This window comes from Pistacia vera, unplaced genomic scaffold (genome assembly GCF_008641045.1).
Source record: "Pistacia vera cultivar Batoury unplaced genomic scaffold, PisVer_v2 Contig170, whole genome shotgun sequence".
Lineage (NCBI taxonomy): Eukaryota > Viridiplantae > Streptophyta > Magnoliopsida > Sapindales > Anacardiaceae > Pistacia > Pistacia vera.
Genome location: NW_022195790.1, coordinates 104520 through 127503, shown reverse-complemented (window position 1 = coordinate 127503; position 22984 = coordinate 104520). Strand labels below are relative to the sequence as shown.

The following is a 22984-nucleotide window of genomic DNA, read 5'->3' as shown; positions in this document are numbered from 1 at the left end:
GTACATGTGCCTTACTTCTACAGGCAGGTTATATATTGCTAAACAATCAAATTTAATGAGGGAGAGTTTCCCTTTAAGACAAGTTTTGGCCCTACACCATCTGTTGATTTCATTTCACAAGATAACATGCCCATAACTCCACCTAGTACATCTTGGGTTTTACCATAGTTAGCACCTACTTCTTCACCATTCCCAACTCTTATTTCTTCATCATTCCCAGTTTTTCAAAGTTCTAATTTAGAATATTTGAGATCTCAAAGTTCTATCTCATCAAAGGAGTTAACAACTGTCAACTTAGAATCTCCACTGCATGATGTTTCAGCTGCTTCACAGTCTAATTTTGAGCCTCTTTCACATGCTAGTACATAAACTATGATGTCTATTAGAGATGGTCATTCAGAACCCTTAAATACTTCTGGTTTAAAAAAAGAATTACCTGGTTGTACCTTGTCAACCTGTCCTAGTTATGGTACATAACATCAATTAGCCCCTACTAAGTTCTCAGAGATTCCTGGTGCTCAACTAGGAATTACAATACCTGGCATATTCAATATGTCTAATGTTAAATCAAACACACATCAAATGCTTACTAGGTCTAAGACTGGTTGCTCTAGACCAAAACTTAGATCAACTGCTTATTAGGTTATAGTAACCAATAAGGATATTCTGCCAAAACCTAAAACTGTCATTGAGGCTCTACTTAGTCTTGAATGAAAACAGGCTATGGACTCTGAATACCAGGCACTATTGAGGAATAAAACTTGGGAGATGGTTTCCCATGAAGAAGGAATGAATGTGGCAGGCTACAAGTGGGTATTTAAGACTAAATTGAACTCAGATGGGACCCTGCATAAATATAAAGCCATGCTGGTTGCTAAGGGCTTCCAACAGGCCCCTAGGGTAGATTATTTTGATACCTTCTCACCAGTGGTTAAGGTTGCATAAGTCATGCTATCCCTAGCAGTGCATCATAACTGGACCATTCAGTGGCTAAATGTCAACAATGTCTTCTTAAATGGAGAATTGACAGAAAATGTGTTTATGCTACCCCCCTGAAGGCTACACTGGTTTTGCAAGTTATAAACATGGTCCTCGGCAAGTTTGTAGGCTGCATAAAGCCTTGTATGGTCTCAAACAAGCTCCTAGAGCTTGGTTTGATAAGCTTAAGTCTGCATTAATTGATTAGGGTTTTGAAAATTCAATTTCAGATGTGAGCTTGTTCTTTTATAAGAATGAGTCTACATTAATGTATCTTTTAGTATATGTAGATGATATACTTGTAATAGGGATAATGCTTAGCTTATATCGACCTTGGTGGCTGATCTAGATAGCAAATTTGCTCTTAAAGCTCTTGGGGAAGTAGGATATTTTCTAGGTTTTGAAGTAAAGAGGAATCTTACTGGTCTTCTCCTTACTCAGACCAAGTATGCATAGGATCTATTAACTAAGGCAACAATGGCAAAGTCTAAACCATGCACCATTCCTATGGCTACTGGACTTAAGCTTGGGAAAGAAGATAGTAAAATTTTTTACCAACCAACTCTACATAGGGGCATTATTGGTGGCCTACAGTATCTGACTTTGTCTAGGCCAGATTTGGCATTTGCTATGAACAAACTCAGTCAATTCCTACAGCAGCCTACTGACATGCACTAGACAACTTGTAAAAGGGTTTTAAGATACATCAAAGGGACTTTATACCATGGGATTCTCTTTACTAAGCAGAAGCCTTTTACCTTAGAAGCTTTTGCATATGCAGATTAGGCTGGAGATGAGAAAGATAGGAGATCCACTAGTGGCTACAATGTGTTTCTTGGGGGTAACTTGGTTCAGTGGTCCTCCAGGAAGCAAAAGATTGTATCATTGTCTTCTATAGAGGCTGGGTATAGGTCACTCAATTAAGCTGCAACAGAACTAGTGTGGCTTAAAAATTTGTTCACAGAATTAGGTATTTTTATTACTAATACTCCAGTTATCTAGTGCGACAACATGAGTGCTCGAGCACTTTCTTCTAATCTAGTATTTCATCTCAAGACTAAGCACATCGAAATTGACGTGCATTTTGTAAGAGAATTGGTTGCAAACAAACTATTACATGTGCAATATATTGCCATTGAATATCAGATTGTTGATATCCTAACAAAGGCTCTACCTGGCTCCAGATTTGCTATGCTCATAGATAAGCTAGATGTTATTGTTGAGCTGCCTGCTACTGGGGATGTTGAGGGTGTTGATCATGCCTAGCATGAGTAGTCAAATTACTCATTGATTGTGATTGTTGCTAGTAGGTGTTGATTATCTGGGCAGTTGTGACTTGGTTGTGATTGTTGCTAGTAGGTGTTGATAATTTGTGCAATTGTGACTATTCAAGTAATGTGTTTAGTTTTGCAGGTGAAAGTGAAGCAATGTGTTCAAGTTTTTGCAGTATGTTGACTTCTTTACAAGCACTGGAGGATGGTTGATTCTTTATGTTTTTATGTTGTTTTCTTTAAAAGTCTCCTGAGCAGTACCTTTACAAGATGGCAGGTTTGTAGAAATTATGCAGATGTGTGGAGTGAACTTTGGAATGAATGTTGGCTTCTTCACAAAATTGGGGTAGGTTAAAGAAGTGAGCAAGTCAAGTGAACTGTGGTCTTATGTAATAAGTAGGTTGCTGGACTGTGGTCTTGTGTAATGGGTAGGTTGCTGGAGTACTAAAGTTAGCTATATAAGCAAAGATTCAAGTTGATAAGCAGAAGAAGTATAGTTGATGAAATGTAAGAATACACAGACGGAAAAGAAAAGGTATTTTGGTTTACGGGGAAATAACGGTATAAAGAGGTGTTGAGGCTGTGTAGTGGTGTTTATGAGGGAATATTGAGTATAAGTGTTAACATGTAAGGGTGTCTCTGTAAAGATTACAACTAATCACAGGGTGTGTATTGTAAAGTTTGTAAGTAGAAAATGCAAAACGGAGTGTTTAATGTACATTGTTGTTTTGTATATTAAAACAGTTTTATCTGGTTGACTTGTAAAAAAAAAAAAAAAAAAAAAAATCCAATTAATGAAGATTCCACTGCTCCTCAAGCTATTTTTTCTCTCTCAAAATACTATAGTTTTTTTAATTTTTCTTTTCAAATCCGTTCCAAATCTACACATGAAATATGCATATAGAATTTTNGGCCGTCGACGGCCATAACAGGCCGTAGATCTGGCCTTTTCCGGCCAGATCCGCGATGCGTTACGGCACAGATCCGATCGCTCTGTGCCGTAATGAAATTTTTCGGCCAGATTCTGGCGGTGGTGGCCGGAATCTGACACTGCAGGTGGTAGGGGTGTTTTTGTCATTTTATATAATAGGGTCTTTAATTAAATTAGTAAACCTAAGGGCTTTTTCATAAATTTTTCAAATTTACCTCGTAATACTCTCCTATCCAACAATCCAATACTATCCTCAAAATCTTATCCAAAATACTACACCAAACGCACCCTAGATTATTTTAAGCCCCTACATTTGTTAATTTAACTAAACATCCCCCACAATAAAAGTTTATAAATTAACAAAAATATCCCCACCCACCTAGCTATTGCCAACAATCGGTCACCATCGTCGGACGATGGCCAAAAGTTTCCGTAACGATGCACAATCAACTAGATATGGCCGGTCATGCACTGATCTAGCCAGAAATGGCCAGATCTACGGCCAAAGAATTGGCTATTGTTTGGCCATAACGATGACCAAGATATGGTCGTCGTCAACGGTCAGATCTTTGACTATAGATCTAGTCGTTTTGGGTCAGATCCATGGTGGATCTGGCTAAAAAAAGTCAGACTGGCGCACGACCGACCAGATCTAGCCAGTTATGCACCATTCCAGTGACTTCTGACCATTGTTCGACGGTGGTGGTCGGCTGTCGACAATAGTTAGGTGGGTGGGGGTGTTTTTTTAATTTATAAACTTTATTGAAAAAATGTAATTGTTAAATGTTTTGAGTTGAATAGAATATGGATTTTGAATTGAATAGGCAATATTAAAATAAATATGTATTTTAGTGGATTAGATTGGATAGGATAATAGGATAGGATAGGGTTTAAAAGGTTAAACAAAAGGCGGAACTCTTTCAAAGAAACTCATAAAGATGGTGTCAATAAAAGACGAAATGATGCAAATGAGTTTTGGCTTGACGGGTTTTTCATGAAGTTGATAGTGTACTGTTTTTTCTGTAATGTGTCTTTATGCTTTGCCTTAGGGTAAAATATATTGTTTGTTTTGTTTTGTTAGGTCTGTGAGGGGGGACGGATTATTAAAACTCCATTTCAAAGTGTGGAATGAATGAACTCTCTTGAAATATCATAAAACTCTTAAAAGATATCAAAAGCCCCATATAATCCTGAAAATCATTGTGATGCTTGAGACTTAACTAACTCTTAAAGGGGTCGAATAAAATAAAGCCATCAAATCTCAAATAAGGCGATGAAATGCATTTGATTCCAAAGTTCTTACAAAATTTTGTATTATAATCTATAAGTAAAGGTGAAATTTTATTAACTTTCCTCAAATTTTTCCTTTTTCCTATAAACAAATAAACCCCATCCAAAATTGAACTCGGTAAAATTGTCTTCATTCGCTAATTTATGCCTTTTTTTATCTGAAAAAAAGGAGAAAAGTCATCAAGTTGTGAGCCGTGTCATTTTATGTCAATATCAAGATTAAAATATAACTCTAAGAGTTTCAATCTGCCATCAACCTCGACAAAAGAGCTTTACTTTCCTCGAGGTTGGGGGTTGAGGTCGCACTTCTACTTCTTCGTCCTAATGCCAATTTAGGGACTCAATCTGAGGGCTCGAAGTAGGCCCTACAGCCTCTCATCCTTACATTGAATCCACAACAAGGTATTGCAGCCAATAGCAGCCCATATTTTATGACACGCCGATTCAATTAAAGAAGGAATCTCATCTCTCTTCCAATACAAATAGAGCCGGAAGAGTCAAAAGTTTGTAGCTTGGAGCTTGGCCTAACTGCTTCCTCCGCTAATTGCCGAAAGAAGCCGGCTGAAAAAGAAAGATCTTCTACTTCAACCTGGCTTCCCTCAACTGCTAATGCGGCTGCTACACTTTGATTCTTTATTCCCTCTGCAGCTATTGGATGGGGTGGTATATTGGATCCAGACTGACCACCGTAGTAGAGCGAGAAAGTATACAAACTTTTGTATATAAACTGATACCGTATTACTCTTTTATAATCATATCCATTCATTCTCATTAGTTGAATTAATTTTTTTCACTTTCATCTTTTCATTTATTGTGTATTATATATAAATTTGTATGCAAAGGTTTATACATGATAATGGTATAAAGAGGTGTTGAGGCTGTGTAGTGGTGCTTAGCACTTTGGTTTACAAGGGAATATTGAGTATAAGTGTTAACATGTAAGGGTGTCTCTGTAAAGATTACAACTAATGACAAGGTGTGTTTTGTAAAGTTTGTAAGTAGAAAGTGCAAAACAGAGCATTTAATGCACATTGTTGTTTTGTGTATTAAAACAGTTTTATCTGGTTGACTTGTTAAAAAAAAAATCCAACTAATGAAGATTCCACTGCTCCTCAATCGTTAGCTCAAGCTATTTTTTCTCTCTCAAAATACTATAGTGTTTTTAATTTTTCTTTTGAAATCCGTTCCAAATCTACACATGAAATATGCATATAGAATTTCTACTTTTTTTCAGCAGTCTCATGCAATTATCATTGTTAAGTAACACCCACAAGATAAAAGACAAAAATAAATTTTTGGCTCCGCCCGACATAAATTTCAAGTTTCATATATAATTGAGTTTTATCAATGACTCAAAAATGGTCTCCATAACTACAAACAAATTATATATACAGATTTCTTTATACAATGTGACTTGCTATCCAAGTCAAGAAGCCTTTGAACATTTGCAACCATGCAAAATTTTGAAGCTGTAAAACACCTAACATGGTGATGTTCTTGAGTCCTATGGCTACAGTGTGCAGCTCAGGAAAAATATACAGGAATCTGATGCTGGAGTGATGACCTTACGAGGCCATTGATTTATGCTGCTAGAGACCCTGGAAGTTGATGGCAGTTAACCAGAAGAAATAGTTTATGAATGCAGAGTTGCAAATTGTTGAAGGAGAGAATTGTTACTTTTTTCTTAGATTACTGATCTTCCCGGGAAATGATGGCGTATAGCTGTTTGGCTGTCCATGTTTCTTCAGCTAGACTTCGTAAAGGAACGTTGATCTCTTCCGCAATTGTCATCATTAGGACCCTGCATTCTGCAACAGAAACGGAAATGTGGTTGCTTATTAACTCCAACTCTCGGGCTTAGAATTCTACGTATTGAATAGTTCATCTCTCACACATTAAAACTGGGACCTTGTTGTTTGGCGTTATCTGACATTAATAGACAAAAATTCAATCAAAATTTTTTTATGGTCAGGCAGGACCATTGTTGGGTAGATGGGATTCATGCACGCTGATCAATTGCAAGTTGATACATTGTATTTGTGAGAAAAAGTTAATAAGAAGTATTTGTCAGTACAGTATTACTTTATTGAAAACGGTAAAATTTTGGCTCAACTATGGGATTTGAGATTTAAAATATGTGGACATCTGTATTAAGAATTCTCAATGTATTGAATATAACAAGAATTCTCAGTCTGCTAGTCCAATATATACTAAAGGACAAATTTTTATAATTGAAAACTATATGAGAATAAATTTAAACTGATTTTTTATCTTTTAATATTAGATAACGTTAATTAACCATTCACCAATGTCATTAAACGAGGTTTGCAAGAAAGACAGACCGTTGAATATATTTCACTCATTTCTGCACATATATTTGACCATGCTTCGTATCATATGTTACATTTTTCTTCCTAAACTGGCAACTGAAAAAATTATTCAAAACAAGTATTTTCAAGCAAAAGGTGCTAACCTGGGATTCTGCTGAAATTGAGCAAAGACATTGAAGCAAGGACCTTGAGCTGAAGTTGTTCACCATGTTCAAGGATTTCTTTCAGCTGAGAGATTAGGGCTGAGAAGGCAGAGAGCTGGAATTCGGTATCCGATTGCAAAGAAAGTGCATTGCTTAACCATGCCACAGTAACAAGGCATACCTTGATCAAATTCAAGTTTCCAGAGCCTAAACTCTTGGAAATAGTCTCTAGAAATGACTTTTTTCCATTTCCGAGCAGTGATGCTGACAGGTTTCTCAACCACTCTTCAATGGCATCTTCTTCATCATCCTAAATAAGATGATCAGAATTCGGTTAAATTCTTCCAATAATCCCAATCAAAAGCAATGAAGTAGAGTTTATATCATTTTAATTACTTGCTTTATAAACTTGTTTCCCATTCCAAAAAACTGACTTCAATAAATTGGAACAAATATGATATTTCAGTAACTAGTTCATTTCCTCTGCGATGTCTACCAGTAAATAGTTTATTGGCACTAAATGACAAAAATATAGTCCAACATTTTTATATTGGAAACTATCAAATTTTGTTTTTCACTGTTTATTTACACTAGTTAAGAAGAGTCTGGATTTTAAGAAAATGTGGACACGTGAACTTGAAAATTCTTGTTTAATAACTTTAAGCAACTTGACTGTTGAAGATATTTAGGAACACTAGTTAGTGATGCGGAAATTACATACCAAGTCGATAGAATCATGCACCAGTATATCGTTTTCTTCATTGTTCAGAGAATTTACTTCACAACCATATTCATTAAACCCAGCTTGCTTCAGGATCCAGATCTCAGTCACCAATTCTCCCGAAAGAGATAGGCGCCCTCCCAAGATAAGGAGGGCTCTGCAACACTTCTCTCGCACACTCTCATCCTTTACGCTTTCATCCAGGGCCGCTGTAATGGCGTCAACAGCTGCCTCTTTATATATGCTATACTTTCGAGGTTCTACCTGCAGCATACCGTTGTCTCAGGAACAATGGAGAAACCAATAAGCATTGAGGAAATTCTGAAAGCTACTAAATCTTAAATTTAATGAGCATACCCGAAGATCTAAGTGTAGCAAAAGCACAGATACTAAGGGTTTTTGCTCTGGAGGAGAACTCTGGAGAAACACGAGCAGAACATGCATTGCTTTCACTATCTCTTCATTCTGCAAGCCACTTAACAGTGACGCCACATCTCTCCGCCTGAAAAAACAAACGTTAAGAATATACAAAAAAAAAAAAAAAATTCTCAATTGCGAAGGTCTGCATTCTTTTAAAGTTCAAACTTTCGTTCATGGGCGCTAAGAAACACTAAAAGATAAAAAATTTCACAATTTTCAATGCAAGAAAATTTTGCTGAATTTTTTCTTCCATTGTTTACTAGTAACATCTAACGAAGTCTTCATTTTGACAAAATGCAGAATGAGATTAAACATCGCACACCTGTTCAAGCAAATCAATTCACTCAGCAAGAGCACTGCATTTGTTCTTGACTTAACTTCCTTGCTGTGAAGCAGCTCCAGGAGAGTCTGTTTATTTACACTTCTAGCAATCTGGGTTCTGCAACTGGTGTCTGCTTCAATACAACATAACAAAAGTGCTGCTACACGTGTCCTCTCCTCTAAACTTCCTAGCCCAAACCTCCGAATAAGAAATTGCAAACCACCAAGAGAGATAAGGTGTTTGGCATTTGTTATTCTATCTTTGCTGCTAAAAGTGGTAAGAAGTTGCTCTAGTATAACTATAGCTGTTTCATCCCGGTTTGTTGACCTTTCTTCCCCTGAATTCCCCACAATTTGAGAGGCGACAGCCAAAAGATATCCGCAGTTTTGTAACTTCCAAGCATCAATAACACGCTTCAAAATGAAGTTGGTGAGTGGGACAGTTGTAGATTCCAATGTTTTTCCTGTTACAGGACATGTTTTGTTTCCCTGATCCATCCATTTTTTTATGGCCACTCGCTCAAAGCTTTGACCAGTCTCTAGGGTCACTGGATCTTCGAACAATTGTCCAGTCAGGGGGCAAATGAAGTCCTGAGGAATGCTTGCGAAGAAAGATCCTTCATCAAAATATTCTGGACTTGCACGCAACTCTGCACTGGGAAAATGTAGATATGAGCACTGGAATAAAAATTACAAACACAAAATATGTTCTTTTTTACTAACCTTCAAAAGCGGGACACAATTTGTTTGGCTGCTCCTGGAAAAAAATATAAATTAAAGAAAATTTTATAGACATTCATAGCAAAAACTACAGAAGAATGCAAGAAATGAGGCACAGAATCTTGAATGCTACCTCACTAGTACTCTCAAGTTGTTGCTGTTCAAAAATTGATCTTGCCAGTCTCTTGAGGGCAAGCTCGTTCGCCTCTGTATTTGAAGGTGCACATACCTCAAGAGGATCTTCTTCAGTTTTTTTACTTGTATTAGAGATGCTAACTTTATCACTCACATCTCTTTCTGGTGAAACACTCACTTCCTGCAGCCTTAACCCTTCCTCATATGTTAATAACAGTACTTCTTCCTGCAGAATATTTAAATTCTTAAGGCTACAATAGTTTAGAGAGGAAACAAGAAGACAAACTCAAGGTCCATTTCATCAGCAGACCACACATCAGTATGCATATGAACAGACAGTCATATCATCTCCCAATAAATAAAAAGTGTATCATTCCTAAATCTAACTGGTTTTTAATGAAACTGTCGCTATAATTCAGATCTCATTCAAAGAAAGATATCAAATGTCCGAAGTTTCTCTTCATATATTATATAAACAACAGTAATGGACGAAATAAAATCAACTTGAATTCTGAAGACAATCGCCTCACACTACGGTTTGACTACCTTAGATTTAATACTTACTGCTGATCTAGAAAGTAAAACATATGTACTCCCGTAGTTCGGCGCATTCTGTCTATATGAGAATATATGTGATAATATAAATCTCAAGAAACCTTCCACAATCTGAGTCAAAGTCTTATAAATCCAGTATCAAGCTTTATGCCACAAATTTAGTATGAGAATCCATTCATATTAGCTATAAACAGCAAACTAAAATGAATAAGAAAGATCAAAAGCAAGAAAAAAAAAATATTATAAAAAAGATTATGTTAAATTGCTTACTGAGTATAAAGCATCTTGGACACTCTTGGTGGAACCTTCTTCGACATCTTGATATGTGCATTTAACAATTTCAGAAGAATAGGTTAATGTTTGTTTAACTTCTACAATGGAACTGTCAGAGCTTCCTATTCCATTATCAAGGGTCTCTATTTCCCCATCATCTTCAGCCCCTTCAACTTTTGGTTTACTTAATCTTCCAAATACAGCGTCATATAGCTTTTTACTCACCATTGGTTGCGGTGAAAAGGGTCCAGAAGGACTAGCTACCTCTGAAGAATGACCAAATGAACCTCCTCGCTGAAGTCCACGAACAGACGTTGATGGAATTTGTATAGATGGTATTGAAGGAGCTTCAACTCCCTCTGTGAGCCAATCCTTATAGTAAGCTGCAAACTGGTAAGTCCCGGAATCCAGAATTTCATTGTACACTTTCTCAAGGAGCTTCAGCTTCCTAGGCCTGCTGGGCGCATCTGTTAAAGACTCAGCTTCTTGATTATACCACACCTTCAAATGTGCAAGATGTGGAGAAAATAAATGGTCCCAGAGTTTAGGTAACAAAGTTGTTCGCGCAATAAACGACGAATCACAGAACACTTGCAGTAGATGCTTTGCTGAGATCCTGTCTTTCTTTTGCAGCTTATATATCACACTAAGATAGAGATGAGCACAGGCCGACAACTTAGAATTGGGAATCCCGTAAGTGAAACCATCCTTCATATCACTTGAATTCAACCCCGTAATCACACTAAGCTGTAGTGAAGCTCTTTTCAATTCTTTGGAACTTGCAGACTCCTCAGCAGCTCTTTCTACAGTTTCAATTGCTTGCTCAAGATTGGCTATGACCTTGCTCTCATTGTGATATTCTTCTCCAAGTTCAATAAAATTAAGGCAAGAGAAGGAGTTATGACGAAGCGTCGTGCGAAAATCCTCATCTTTGAGAAATTGTTTAATATAACCACTGAGAATTGAGACCATGGCTTGAACAGCAACTTCATCAAGAGCAGGTTCAGAAGCTGGTGGCATAGCATTTTCAGGGTTTTCATTATCATCTTCGAATTTCTTTCGACTGCGCGAACCTCTGTTGGATCTGTCATAATTAATCTCAGGCTCTTTCAAGCTTCTCCTATTTCTATCTTTTGTGAGCAAACGTCCAGTAGAGCTGTTGCCCTGCCTCTTATCTATCATTACATCCTTTCCTGAACTCTCTTTAGGCCTCTCCTTTTCGACGATTCCTTTCAAATACTTTTCTCTCCTCTCTGATCTTCTTTTCACTTCATCATAATATATATTCATCACTGTCTCACTTTCTTCCACGCCTTCCTCAACTATCTCACTTCCCCGGAAATCTTCTGCAAGTTTTTCCTTATGTTCTTTCATCGACCTTTTATCTACTCTTTCTTTTCTAATAAGACTATCCCTTGGCTTTCTACTGCTATCACTTCTTGGCAATCCTCCTCTTAAAGCATGTCGAGATACATCAGACCTCACCCTTTCAGTTTTTATTCTGTTTAAAGGAGAAGCTGTTCTGTTTTGGTCTCGAAAAGGGTAACGAGGCATACTCAAAGAAGGTCTTGAGCTTGCCACTGATCTTCTTCCCCTGAATCCATCCTCTGCAAGAAGCTCCTCCAATGACGCCATTTCTGCCAATGTATGAATATTCCTCTGCACAAAGTTACAATCGAAATCAATTACCATCTTTTTCTTTCCAATAAATCTACCAACAGTAACACAGGCCCCCTTAGGCCTTGAAAAATTTCCAACCCATAAAAAGCACAAAAAAAAAAAAAAAAAAAAAAAAGAGGGAAGCCATGTATCAACACAAGATTATCAAGAACATCAATCAATAGTTTGTTAACTAGAATTAAAGAACGTGCAGGACTGAGAAACTAAATCAGAAGACCTTTCTTAAAACAAAGCCTTCCATAAACATAAAACATGTTAAAATATGCTTAAAACAGCCATGACTCACTTTTCAAGCTCCTTTTCACAACCCAAATTCCCAGAAAGCTCACAATTTTAACATTTTTTTCAACACAAGGGTCAAGACATATTCACAAAACATCGACCACAACATGGGTTTGATTCTGTTTTAATTGAAAACAAAACAAAACCAGAAAAGACAAATACTAAACACAAATATACACAAAATAAATGTTAAACTATACTAAAAAATAACACGACAGTTCTAACCTTTCAAGCTTCTTTTTTCAACCCAACTTCACAGAAAAAGCTCACAACTATGACAATTTTTCAACACAAGGGTGAAGATATATCCACAAAACATTTATCATAACATGGGTTTGATTCTGTTTTAAGTCAAAACTAAATTAACCAGAGAAGACAAACATTCATTAAAATTCATCTAAACTCAAATATATTCATAAAACATGTTAAAATATTCTTTAAAACACCATATTTCTTACCTTTGAGGCTCCTTTTCACAACCCAACCTCACAAAAAAGCTTACAACTTTGGCAATTTTTCAACACAAGGGTCAAGATATATTCAAGAAAACATTTATCATAATATGGGTTTGATTCTATTTTAATTCAAAATAAATAAACCAGAGAAGACAAAAAGTTCATAAATTTACATCTAAATTCAAATATACACATAAAACATGTTAAAATGCTTAAAAACTCCATGTTTCTTACCTTTGAAGCTCTTTTTCACAACCCAACTTCACAGAAGAGCTCACAACTTTGGCATTTTTTGAACACAGGGGTCCAGATATATTCACAAAACATTGATTACAACAATGGTTTGGTTGTGTTTTTGAGTGGTGGCGATGAAAACTGGGACAAGAATAGAATGTTGGAATATGAAAGGAGAATCTTGGGAAGAGAAAATAAGAAAACAAAAGTGGTGATGAATAAGATTGAGGAAAGGCCATGAAGGCATATAAAGGACTGCAAATGGAGTAAAAGACAAAGAGAAAGAGAAGATTTGAGCGACAAAGATGGAGAGAGTAACAATAGGCAACAAGGAAAATGCTGAAGTGAGAGGAGAGACAAATGGAGGTTGACAAACAAAAACATAATATTTTGTTGTGCTCCATGGACCCCACTTCTTTCAAAGCTATCAGTTACAACGTTGTTGTCGCTTTTTAATCATTAACTTCACGTAATTTCAGAGATACTCAAGTGAAAAACAACCCAACAATTATTGGTAGGTAGGGATCGGCGCGGGCGGGGTCGGGGACCCCATTTCCCGTCCCCGTCCTGATATCCACTTCCATAATTGTCCCCGACCCATCCCCGTTGGCAGAAACAACTCTCATACCATCCCTAACCTGTAGGGATGGAATCACTCTCATCCCTGTCTTGTCCTAGCCCGATGAACGGGACTTTACGAGAAAATTCCCTTGCAGAGATTTTTTCCCAAACATAATTAAATATATATATATATATCTAATCTTAACATAATTTATTAAGTAAATTGATTAATTATTCAATTGTATGGAGGTTTAGGTTTAGTTAGCCATATTAATTAATTAATTTTTTATTAAATTAATATAACTAAATTCAATCTTAACATAATTTACAAGGTTAATTGATTACTTATTTAATTGTATGAAGGTTTAGCTTATGAGTAATGTTATATTTACACCACCCATTACATCATTTTCATTACACCATCACCATTTTACTAATAATTATTTTATTATAATATTAAAAATTCAAAATAATTAAAAAGTTGTGTGGATGTGGGATATGCCACATCATGGTGTAATGAAAATGATGTAATTGGTGGTGTAAATGTAGCATTACTCTTAGCTTATTAGGCTTTAATCAACCATGTTAATTAATTAATTTTTCGTAAAATAACTATATATATATATCTAATCTTAACATAATTTATTAGGTAAATTGATTAATTATTCAATTGTATGGAGGCTTAGGCTTAGTTAGTCTTGTTAATTAATTAATTTTTCACAAAATTAATATAACTAAATTCAACCTTAACATAATTTATTAGGTAAATTGATGAATTAATTCATAAAACATTATCTCCATTACAACTAATAAAATTAGTCCATTTGTGAAAGAGACAAATCTCATTATCCCAAGTTCTCAATATTGATTAAGTTTAACATCATATTTAAATGATCAGTTAATTAATTACAAGGATAATTGAATTTGTGTAATTTGTAAGTCGTTAAGCAATTATGTATATTCTTATATTGGTTTGGTAAATTGTAATAATCTAATCAAATTTATTTTTGGGTCATGTATTCTTATTTTGTGAAATTCACAAAGTAATAATACATATATTTAATTATTAGACTCTCTCATTTAAATTATTTTTTCTATAAATTTAATACAAACATTAGAAAGTATTATAAAAATAAATATCATAAATTTAGATACATTACTTAAAACTATTATTTAAACTCTAACTTTATATACAATCTTACAAAAGAAAAAAAAAACATAAAATTCTCAATAAAAGAAGCGGGGCGGGTTTTTTTTAAGACCGTTGTCGCCACAAGACAGTCACATTTTGCGACCCCAACCATCTGAAAACAACTAGATTTTTGGCTGCTTCCCAACGCAAGCAGTTTATGCACACCTGAGCGTAAACTTCAGCACCACCCCAACACCCAAGCTTGTATGTAGTGGGAGAAGGCTGGCTGGGGGAAAAAAGTCGAGTAGGTGGGGTGGTGATGTCTAGAAAGGCTTGGATTTTAGTTAGGGCAAATGATCGAGCAGGTGGTGTGCGTCAAGGTAGGGAGGTTGTGGGGAAAGCTTGGGAATGGTGGAAACCTAGAAAATCACCAGTAAAACATAAAAAATAAAAACTTCTCAGTACACACACAATCTCCTACAAATTTCCCTACCAATCAAACTCCACAAACAACAAATTTTGTCGCAAATCGCGACTGTCGTATAGTGACGAGGGCAGTTCGCGAACGGCAAACGACGACAGAGGACAACCGATGGATGGTTGGGTGGGTTTTGTTCAGGAGAGGATGATGGTTCGTATGGTGGTGTCAGGGGTAATTTTCAGTGGCAAAATCGACCAGAATTTGACCTTAAAGATGGGTTATCACGCAAAAGAGCAGTGGTCGTCGGTCGTGGATAGGCAGGAGCAACGACATGGGAGTAAGAGGGTTTTGGTGCGGGTGATGTGAGGAATCTGAGGTGGGGGGGTTGTCTCGATGATGCCAAAATCAAACCGGATCTAGCCTAATCCGGCACTCGTTGGGTGGAGATGGGGGTTTTGTTAATTGACCATCATGCCCTTATAAATAAAGGGTTTTTTTACCATCCTGCCCTTTTTCACAATAGAATATACTAATGGAATTGTGCTCTGGATAGTGAAATGGTATTTTAAAAGTGTGTGGGTAGGAAAGTGTCATTAGGCAATTATTTGGGTGGAAAAAAGTCTTTTATTCATATTAAATACTTCTTAAAAATATAAAAAAATGTCATAAAACCCTCCAAAAAATCATAGGCACCGACAGATCTTGCGTTGTTACAGCGCCAATGGCTAGCGGTGGCAACGTCGGTGGCTGCTGGCGAGTGATAGTGGCTTGGATGAGTAGGGGTATTTTTGTTAATTTTAAAACTTTTATTGAGAAAAGTAATTGTTAATATTTTGAGTTGAATGTAACATGATTGAATTTTGAAAAGAATTTGAAATATCAAAACAAATGTGTATTTGGATAGGATAATATGATAGGAAGTGGAAAAAAAAAATGAAACAAAGGGAGGGTAAATTATTTTCATCTTCTCCAACAAAATTATAATCATGACACACCATGATCTTCACAACAATCTATGTGATAGTAGAGTCATCTTAGTCGCAATGATATGTAAGATCATAAAGGCAAGCTCTTAGCCAATAGCGGACCTGCATTCGATCTTGATTAATGTCAACTTCTTGTTGATCTGAACCATTAAGCCTACCACTAATCTAAACCATTCTATTTTTCCATTTGATTTTCGTAAAAAAATTTAAGGATAGATTGTTTGAAATTGTTATAAATATTTTTTTTTTTATTATTATCCACTCATGAAATTGAAAGAATTTTGAGTGGAAATGATCAATCCAAAGTGTGTAATTGTCAATACCTATTAGATACTTTGAGTGCAAATGCGGGTCTTGGGGGTGTAGTAGTAGTCTATGAAGATAATGGGTTTTAAGTAAATTTTAAAAGAGTTGTGCTTCGCAGGCTTAGCTAGTTTCAAAGTCCTATCTCAGCTGTTGTTTCATTTTCAACTACCAACTGCCGCCCATTTCTATGTATTCTCTCCTTTTGACTCTTTGCTTTTGCTATCTTACTTAGGACTTGGCCTGGCTATTATTGGCTTTTGGTTAATCTCCAATGGCCAACGCCAAACCCAGAAACCTTGATGTTACCCAATCAATACAATACAAATTTTTTATTTAAATCTACTAAATCAGAAATAATTTTTATACCGATTCACAAATTTTATACATACTCATTAGTAACTAAACTTCTAACTATATGAATCAAAGGTTTACAACTAATAGAACTATTATATTATTACTAAATACTAATTTGTTTTAGTACAGCTGCAAGAGTAATATCAATTTGAGGCTAAATGTGAAATTAGATGTGACCTCAAAAACGCTTAGGTCAAAGTTTTTTTTTTTTTGTTTTTTTTTTTTGGTTTAAATAATTGCCTCTTCCACGAACACAAGACCCCTAGATAGCTAACCTCAGTAGTTAAAGAGCTTGTCATCCAACCATAAAAAAAGAGGTTTTTAGGTCAAAGTTGGTCCTCGAGATGATGATTTTCATAAATTTAATGTGAATGAAAGTCGATAGGGTTAAGTCACCCTCTCTCCACATATATATAATCATGCCTATTTACTTTTGCTATGCAAATCAAGGGTTAACCGTTAATGATGTCAAGTTACTCTCTCTCCACGCGTATAATCGTACACCCCTAAAATTTTAACCATGCAAATCAAAGGTGGTAAGTGACGAGAGAATTTTTTGAATTTGTTTCATTAAATTGTTTATTATATAATTAAGGCATAATATATTGCCAAAATAATATTATCTTAAAATAACTAAAAATGATTTTGTCAATGAAAGGGAAAATTTTTCACTTCAATCCATCTTGCATCAAATTTTATAATTAAGATTATACCAAGTCTAATGTTCTAGAATTTATTCACAAAATAAGGAGAAGTAGACCTTTTCTTTGTTGGAATTTTTGGGTCAATGAAAGAAGACTTTGTCATGAATGATACGGCCCATAAAAGCTCATATATAATTAGGGCTTTTCTGAATCAATTTGTCTAGTCCTTATATATGTAAATTAATTAATTAATTAACTAATTAACTTATGATTGTCAATATCATATTACAATTATACAACTAAAACAAGGGCATTACAACACATCTATTCTATGCAAGACAATCACATAATTTTACATCTAAATATGTAAAGAAAGAGAGATGATGCATTTTTTTTTTTTTTTTAATGACTGAATTGTTCGGGCCGTTTTATGTGTATCTCGACTAATTCTCAGGAAAAGATATCCTACAGCAACCCACCATCGCGGCCTCTCAAGTAAATTATGGGTAATGGTACTATCTTTGCGCCTAACGGGGAATCAAAGATGATGCATTTTGATTCTAGAGTCATATAATTTAATTTTTATCTTTTTGAATTATGAAGTCATGTAATTTGAGTTATGTGCATACAAATAATTGTCTTCTTAAACTGCACAAAGATTTAAAGTGATACATCTTGAAATATTTTAATTAAATATGTTTGAATTTAAATTATATATACATATGAGTGTGTTAAATAATCACATTTTAATATTAAATAGATTATTGAAAAAAAAAATACTATTATACTAAGTACATAAATTATTTCTAAAGAAACATTTTCTTATGCTTAATTTTCACTGTTATTGCACTATAAAGGGTACTATAAAATCCATCTCATATAAATTTTCACACTGTGAACTATTTATTTGGTCTTACACTTGTTACACTCTAAACTTCCAGTAATTCAAGCTTTCATTTTATTATTATATTTATAATAATAATTTTATAATACATTTTAAATAGTATCCCTAGATTATCATACATTATATGTAACCTATCTCTGAAAGATACTTTTAGATGAAATTGAATTTGTCATAGTTCGTTGATGTAATAAATCCATATGTTATTAGTTTGAAAAAAGGGGCAATGTGGTCATATGGTTAGAAAAAAAGTTAAATCAGATAGCAAAACAAGTAGAAAATATATTTTGATTATAAATAAAAGATTAACAATTTTGGACAAACTGTTAGACAATTTTAATCAAACAGCTTGAAATTTAGGTCAAATGGTCAGTCATTATACTAAAAATGGCTAATGATTTTGCATAAAAGGACTAACTATTTTGGTACCATCGCATTTATCAAATGTAAAAATGTCATAGTTTTACCCATTATACCATGATATTTAATGTGAAACACTTCGATTGGGGGTGGAAGTATTACTTTCCCAAAATTGGAGGAAAATGTTTTAACACCGCACCTATGGGGTCACAGTATAATTTAACCCTAAGGTAGCGTTTGATTCAGAGAATATTTTATTACTCGGGAATATTATATTAATGGAAAAGTAGATTACCTGGTATAAAATATTTTTGTGTTTGGTTTGCAGGGGATTTATAATTGATAATGGTGTTTGGTTGACAATAATTTAATATTACATATGAGTATTTTACAAAAATACCCTTACTAGTTCAGATATCTAGGAATCAATTATAGCTTTGTTTGGTTGAAGAGGTATAATTTTGCCCATTTGCAATTAGTTTCTATACTTGTCCCTTCAAAGTTTAAGAGTTGGGCGAATATTTTCTAAGTTTTTGCCTAAATTATGTAACAAAATATAACCATTGCAAACAATTTTCATTTTTTATTCTAGGAAACTGGTTCTTTTACAAAGTAATATCGTCTTGTGGGAAATGACCAATGAGCCTTTTTTCCTAAGCCGCACAAAGAAATTTGAAACATAAAATAACAAACACAGCAGCAACAATGTACACTGCAATACTGGCATTCATCACCCTAAACACACCATTACAAACCTACACAAACATCCATCTCAAGCCCTATAGCAACACCCACCAACTGCTAAACCAACATACACAACTAGCAACTCAAACGTGCAGTGTAGGCTCTCAACACCTCTGCCCAATCGTCATACGATCATGTCTCGTTCCTCCATAACACCATCACCCAATGCATCAAACATGCAAACCATATCCTGCAGTAAAAAACCTGTTGCACAACTAAAAACTACAACCAAAGAGAAAACACAAATCAACAACCCACAAACAACAGAAAATCCATTCCTCTCACAATAACATACCAGACATTGAAATGCACCCAGGCCCACCAAAATCCTCCAAACATAGAAGCAAAATCCATAATCCACACCCCCCTTCAGCCCATACCGAAACACATCTCACTATCTATACATCTAATGAAACTATTGCAATTTAGCAGTTTGAAACAAACATTTGTATGTAATAGATATTTCAATAGAAAAGAAACTTAAAGTTGTATCATTGATTTTTCAATTGTGCCTTATCACAATGTTGGATTGTTTTCGAACTTTATTTTGTAACACATAAACTACTTTTTGTACAACAGTTATGGAAACACGTAATTTACAATAAAACAATGCGGTCGAATGCACGTTACTCGTAGCTTTAACCTTTTGTGCTGTTTTCACAGTCCTGTATAAGTCAGGAAATCATACTTCTTAGTGATGCAAATACAATTCATGACCATGATATGGTAGGTCATGATCAATGGTGACATAGTCCATATTATATTAAATCGGCAATTACAAAAGCAAATGTTTACCATTGCCTTACTGTACGCGACGTCCAACAGCAATTTGTCACAGAAAGATTTGACATCATCCTCCCAAACCAATCCTCTTTCATCTATGGTGAGGCAGAAGTTACACAACAACATAATAAATAACCAATTGTATCTTGATGGAAAAGGATGTAAAAAATTATGACTGGCAATGGAACAATGCAACACATACAAAGTACGGGTGCCCTTCGGTTAGGGAAAATTTCGCTGGTGCACGTTCGAGGAACTTATATATATAATAAAGCACAAAATAGTCGAAATCAGTTTGGTTCCTTTGTTGGGGCACCTGGACACACATAACATTCAGTAAGTCAGTGAGCATATGCACAAATGACAACAAAAATCCAAAATGTGACCCCTGTGGGGTGTAACCCTACACACATCAGGCACCATAAGAGGTATATCAGCCACTTGGTTAGTCTTTTCTGTCGTTGTTTTAGCAATAGTGATATCGAGGGCAAACCTGTGGAACAAGTTGTGGAATTAAAATTAGCCACAGACTCCAGCACAAGTGAAAAATGTGGAGCAGGATCTTGAAAATTGCCACATTTATTTTCGAATTTGTGGTTGTCTAGGGTTAGATCTGAAATTACAGTTGCGATTTCTTGACTTAGGGTTTCTTTGAGTCTTGAGTTTTTTGGGGCTTTCACACTCTTAGTAACTGTGAGACTTAGGAACCTAGATATGTCTAAGTTTGAGGTAGAAAAGTTCACGGGAGACAATGATTAAGGGTTATGGAAGATGAAGATGAGCTGTCTTAGTTAAGGATGGATTGTCAACTACCTTAGAGGGTGAGGATAGCTTACCTAAGTCTCTATCAGAGAAGATGAGGAAAGTGTTAGAGTAGATGCCCTAGAGCCAATCAATTATTGTNACTCCCATAATTGCCCCCGACCTATCTTCGTTGGTGGGGACAACTCTCATGACCGTCTCTGACTTGTAGGGATAGAATCACTCCAACCCCTGTCTCGTCCCTGACTTGTAGGAATAGAATCACTCCAACCCCTGTCTCGTCCCAGCCCGATGAACGAGGCTTTTCAGGAAAATTCCCGAACATAATTAAATATATCTATATATAATCTTAACATAATTTATTAAGTAAATTGATTAATTATTCAATTGTATAGTGGCTTAAGCTTAGTTAACCATATTAATTAATTAATTTTTCATTAAATTAAAATAACTAAATTCAATCTTAACATAATTTACTAAATAAATTGATTACTTATATAATTGTATGAAGGCTTAGCTGATTAGGCTTAATCAACCATGCTAATTAATTAATTTTTCGTAAAATAAATATATTTATATCTAATCTTAACATAATTTATTAGATAAATTGATTAATTATTCAATTGTCTGGAGGCTTAGGCTTAGTTAACCCTGTTAATTAATTAATTTTTCACAAAATTAATATAACTAAATTCAATCTTAACATAATTTACTAGGTAAATTGATGAATTAATTCATAAACATTATCTCCACTACAACTAATAAAATTAGTCAATTTGTGAAAGAGACAAATCTTACTATCCCAAGTTTCCAACATTGATTAAGTTTAACATTGTATTTAATTGATCAGTTAATTAATTACAAGGATAATTAAATTTCTGTAATTTGTAAGTGTTAAGCAATTATGTATATTCATATATTGGTTTGGTAAATTGTAATAATCTAATCAAATTTATTTTTGGGTCATGTATTATTATTTTGTGAAATTCATAAAGTAATAATACATATATTTAATTATTAGACTCCCTTATTTAAATTATTTTTTCTATAAATTTAATACAAACATTAGAAAGTGTTATAAAAATAAATATCATAAATTTAGATACATTACTTAAAACTATTATTTAAACTGTAACTTTATATACAATTTTGCAAAAGAAAAAAAAACATAAAATTCTTAATAAAAGAAGGCAGGGCGGGTTTTTTTTAAGACCGTTTCTGGCCTTACCCCTGATATTTCCAAGGATTCCCTGTCCCATTCGGGCCAGGTCAAGTCGGATTCCCACGGGGTCTAGGCAAACACCCATCCCTATTGGAAAGTATTAAATAAACAACTTTTTACTAATGACACTTTCCCATCCATCCACTTTTAAAATATCATTTTCCTACCCAAACTTTATATTTCATTGGTAATTTCGGTTAAATACAATCATATATATCGTAAAGTCGAAAATACCCTTGACAAAAGCCCTATCAGGCTATCACCCCAACCCGCAGCTATCACCGATCATCAGCGGTCACCCACTACTTTTTCGCATGTTTTCCCCTCTTTGCAGCCTTTTCCGGTCACATGTGACATCGAAAACTCTCTCCAACGGAACCAATCGAACCCCCACCCTCCACTCAGCAAAACCCCTACCTCTACTCGCCCTTCCATCTCGTCGTTTGTTGCTAGTGACCTATCATTGTCGCCACAAGACAATCACATTTTGCGACTCCAACCATCTGAAAACAACTAGATTTTTGGCTGCTTCCCAACGCAATCAATGTGTGCACACCCGAGCGCACACTTCAACACCACCCCAACACCCAGGCTTGTGTGTAGTGGGAGAAGGCTGGCTGGGGGGAAAAAGGTGGGGTGGTGATATCTAGAAAGGCTTGGATTTTAGTTAGGGCAAATGGTCGAGCAGGTGGTGTGCGGCAAGGTAGGGAGGTTGTGGGGAAAGCTTGGGAATGGTGGAAACCTAGAAAATCACCAGCAAAACACAAAAAATAAAAACTTCTCAATACACACAATCTCCTACAAATTTCCCTACCAATCAAACTCCACAAACAACAAATGCTGAAATGGTATTTTAAAAGTGTGTGAATGAGAAAATGTCATTAGGCAATTATTTGGGAGGAAAAAAATCTTTTGTTCATATTAAATACTTCTTAAAAATATAAAAAATGTCATAAAACCCTCCAAAAAATCATAAGCACCTACAGATCGTGCATTGTTACAGCGCCAATGGCTTGCGGTGGCAACGTCAGTGGCTTGCGGCGGCGGTGGCTGTTGGCAAGTGATAGTG

General features: G+C 35.2%; 2 protein-coding genes across 2 annotated transcripts; both read right to left on the bottom strand.

Moving 5' to 3' along the window:
* Nucleotides 1–5822: 5822 nt before the first annotated feature.
* Nucleotides 5823–7937, bottom strand: LOC116125730 (putative E3 ubiquitin-protein ligase LIN-1). Its single transcript, XM_031411445.1, has 3 exons — nucleotides 7665–7937; nucleotides 6944–7253; nucleotides 5823–6278 (listed from the first exon to the last, which is right to left on the bottom strand). Exons 1-3 carry the CDS (start codon nucleotides 7935–7937, stop codon nucleotides 6160–6162), a joined length of 702 nt encoding a protein of 233 aa, XP_031267305.1. The 3' UTR covers nucleotides 5823–6159.
* A 9-nt stretch (nucleotides 7938–7946) lies between these two features.
* On the bottom strand, nucleotides 7947–13070 carry LOC116125729 (putative E3 ubiquitin-protein ligase LIN-1). Its single transcript, XM_031411444.1, has 6 exons — nucleotides 12740–13070; nucleotides 10086–11747; nucleotides 9259–9486; nucleotides 9129–9162; nucleotides 8407–9055; nucleotides 7947–8166 (listed from the first exon to the last, which is right to left on the bottom strand). The coding sequence occupies exons 2-6, from the start codon at nucleotides 11721–11723 to the stop codon at nucleotides 7947–7949; spliced, it is 2769 nt and encodes a 922-aa protein (XP_031267304.1). The 5' UTR covers nucleotides 11724–11747; nucleotides 12740–13070.
* Between the last annotated feature and the right edge of the window lie 9914 nt (nucleotides 13071–22984).

Bases quoted from the DNA above. Each gene is read 5' to 3' on its own strand.
- LOC116125730 (XM_031411445.1), bottom strand. From the start codon at position 7,937: ATGCTGCAGGTAGAACCTCGAAAGTATAGCATATATAAAGAGGCAGCT. The intron at 7,254-7,664 runs GTATGTAATTTC...CATCTTATTTAG, and splicing joins TGCATGATTCTATCGACTTG to GATGATGAAGAAGATGCCAT. The intron at 6,279-6,943 runs GTTAGCACCTTT...TTTCTGTTGCAG, and splicing joins CAATTTCAGCAGAATCCCAG to AATGCAGGGTCCTAATGATG.
- LOC116125729 (XM_031411444.1), bottom strand. From the start codon at position 11,723: ATGGCGTCATTGGAGGAGCTTCTTGCAGAGGATGGATTCAGGGGAAGA. The intron at 9,163-9,258 runs GTAGCATTCAAG...ATTTTTTTCCAG, and splicing joins AACTTGAGAGTACTAGTGAG to GAGCAGCCAAACAAATTGTG. The intron at 9,056-9,128 runs GTTAGTAAAAAA...TTCCCAGTGCAG, and splicing joins ATTGTGTCCCGCTTTTGAAG to AGTTGCGTGCAAGTCCAGAA.